Source organism: Podarcis raffonei, chromosome 13, assembly GCF_027172205.1.
Source record: "Podarcis raffonei isolate rPodRaf1 chromosome 13, rPodRaf1.pri, whole genome shotgun sequence".
In the NCBI taxonomy this organism is placed as follows: domain Eukaryota; kingdom Metazoa; phylum Chordata; class Lepidosauria; order Squamata; family Lacertidae; genus Podarcis; species Podarcis raffonei.
In genome coordinates this window covers 46,452,344-46,455,195 of record NC_070614.1, presented here as the reverse complement: position 1 = coordinate 46,455,195, position 2,852 = coordinate 46,452,344, and the positions used below count along the sequence as shown (strand labels likewise).

Sequence of the window (2,852 nt, the reverse complement as noted above, 5' to 3'; positions counted from 1 at the left end):
TATTATAACCCCATTAGATGGGGACATCTAATAGAGAAAACAAAACAAAGTCCTTGTTCATTCCCCCCCACTCTTTTCTCTATACTTCTGTATCAAAGTATCATCTGTGCTTGAGATATTTATCTCCTGAGTACATTGAGTTAAGTGCATTTACTTAACGAGTACACATTGAAATCAGTTTATGTTTTTTAGGTACCTCCCAAATGTACAAAAACAACCAAACCACAAGCAAAGTCAATGAATTCATCTTGCTGGGCTTCTCGGTAGACTGGCAGGTGGATATTGTTTTCTTTGTGGTGCTCCTTTTGGTCTACATGTTGACTATCACTGGCAACGTGGTCATCATTACTGCAATATGGGTTGACCACCGACTCCACAGCCCCATGTATTTCTTTCTCTGTAACCTGTCCTTCCTGGATGCCATGGTGGCCACAGCCATTGCTCCCAAGATGATGAAGGACTTTTTATCAAAGAAGAAGGCTATATCCGTATCTGGCTGTATCGCTCAGTGTTATTTCTACTTCTTTCTTGGCACCACTGAATTCATCCTCTTGGCTGTCATGTCCTTGGACAGGTATGTTGCTATCTGCAATCCACTCCGCTATTCCGTCATAATGAATATACGCTTGACAATCCAGCTAATGCTTCTCTCCTGGTTTGGGGGCTTCTTTTCAGTCCTTTCTCCAATCATCATTATTTCTAAGCTACCTTTTTGTGGTCCTAACATAATTGACCACTTCTTCTGTGACATTGAGCCACTGATAAGACTTTCCTGTGCTGACACTGCCCTCCTGGAGATGATTGAGTTCTCCCTTTCGACCATTGTGCTCTTGAGCTCTCTGATGCTGACAGTGGTATCCTACCTGTATATCATCACCACCATCCTCCGCATCCCATCTACGACAGGTAGGAAAAAGGCGTTCTCCACTTGTGCTTCCCATATCACGGTGGCCTCTGTCTTCTATGGAAGTGCTATCTTTATGTACATCGTGCCCAACAAAGGCTTTTCCTTTGGCCTCAAGAAAGCTGTGACCCTCCAGACCTGTATTGTCACCCACTTGCTCAATCCATTCATCTATACCCTGAGGAATCAGCAGGTCAAGGAGGTCCTGAAAGACACCGTGTCCAGATTCCCATGCACCACAAAGAAGCTGAAGACAAGCTTTCCAAGGAAGGAAGGGTAATCATCAGTGCAGGATACAACTTAGGACCCCACTCTCTTGGGGGGCCACCAAAATTCACTATTAATATACTTCTTCTGAATTGTATTTCAGTTCAAAAATTACTTTGATAAAATACATATTTTGTTATGTGCAAATGGCTTTAGATACCTATTGTTGTTTAGTCGTTTAGTCGTGTCCGACTCTTCGTGACCCTATGGACCAGAGCACGCCAGGCACTCCTATCTTCCACTGCCTCCCGTAGTTTGGTCAGACTCATGTTTGTGGCTTCGAGAACACTGTCCAACCATCTCGTCCTCTGTCGCCCCCTTCTCCTTGTGCCCTCCATCTTTCCCAACATCAGGGTCTTTTCCAGGGAGTCTTCTCTTCTCATGAGGTGGCCAAAGTATTGGAGCCTCAGCTTCATGATCTGTCCTTCCAGCGACCACTCAGGGCTGATTTCCTTAAGAATGGATGCGTTTGATCTTCTTGCAGTCCATGGGACTCTCAAGAGTTTCCTCCAGCACCACAATTCAAAAGCATCAATTCTTCGGCGATCAGCCTTCTTTATGGTCCAGCTCTCACTTCCATACATCACTACTGGGAAAACCATGGCTTTAACTATATGGACCTTTGTTGGCAAGGTGATGTCTCTGCTTTTTAAGATGCTGTCTAGGTTTGCCATCGCCTTTCTCCCAAGGAGCAGGCGTCTTTTAATTTCGTGACTGCTGTCACTATCTGTAGTGATCATGGAGCCCAAGAAAGTAAAATCTCTCACTGCCTCCATTTCTTCCCCTTCTATTTGCCAGGAAGTGATGGGCCCAGTGGCCATGATCTTCGTTTTTTTGATGTTGAGCTTCAGACCATATTTTGCGCTCTCCTCTTTCACCCTCATTAAAAGGTTCTTTAATTCCTCTTCACTTTCTGCCATCAAGGTTGTATCATCTGCATATCTGAGATTGTTGATATTTCTACCGGCGATCTGAATTCCGGCTTGGGATTCATCCAGCCCAACCTTTCGCATGATGAATTCTGCATATAAGTTAAATAAGCAGGGAGACAATATACAGCCTTGCCGTACTCCTTTCCCAATTTTGAACCAATCAGTTGTTCCATATCCAGTTCTAACTGTAGCTTCTTGTCCCACATAGAGATTTCTCAGGAGACAGATGAGGTGATCAGGCACTCCCATTTCTTTAAGAACTTGCCATAGTTTGCTGTGGTCAACACAGTCAAAGGCTTTTGCATAGTCAATGAAGCAGAAGTAGATGTATTTCTGGAACTCTCTAGCTTTCTCCATAATCCAGCGCATGTTTGCAATTTGGTCTCTGGTTCCTCTGCCCCTTCGAAATCCAGCTTGCACTTCTGGGAGTTCTCGGTCCACATACTGCTTAAGCCTACCTTGTAGAATTTTAAGCATAACCTTGCTAGCGTGTGAAATGAGTGCAATTGTGCGGTAGTTAGAGCATTCTTTGAGACTGCCCTTCTTGGGGATTGGGATGTAGACTGATCTTCTCCAATCCTCTGGCCACTGCTGAGTTTTCCAAATTTGCTGGCATATTTTCCAAATTTGCTGGCCCTTCATTGATCACTGCCTTCCCGTGGCAAAGGGGCTTGAATAACTCAGAGAAGCTATGAGCTATGCCATGCAGGGCTACCCAAGATGGACAGGTCATAGTGGAGAGTTTTGAC

The 2,852-nt window shown here is 44.6% G+C and overlaps 1 protein-coding gene across 1 annotated transcript; it reads left to right on the top strand.

Annotated features, from left to right (window-relative positions):
- The first annotated feature begins 203 nt into the window (after positions 1-203).
- On the top strand, positions 204-1,184 carry LOC128399095 (olfactory receptor 6M1-like). Its single transcript, XM_053360358.1, has one exon. The coding sequence runs from the start codon at positions 204-206 to the stop codon at positions 1,182-1,184; it is 981 nt and encodes a 326-aa protein (XP_053216333.1).
- Positions 1,185-2,852: the final 1,668 nt, after the last annotated feature.

Bases quoted from the DNA above. Each gene is read 5' to 3' on its own strand.
- LOC128399095 (XM_053360358.1), top strand. From the start codon at position 204: ATGTACAAAAACAACCAAACCACAAGCAAAGTCAATGAATTCATCTTG.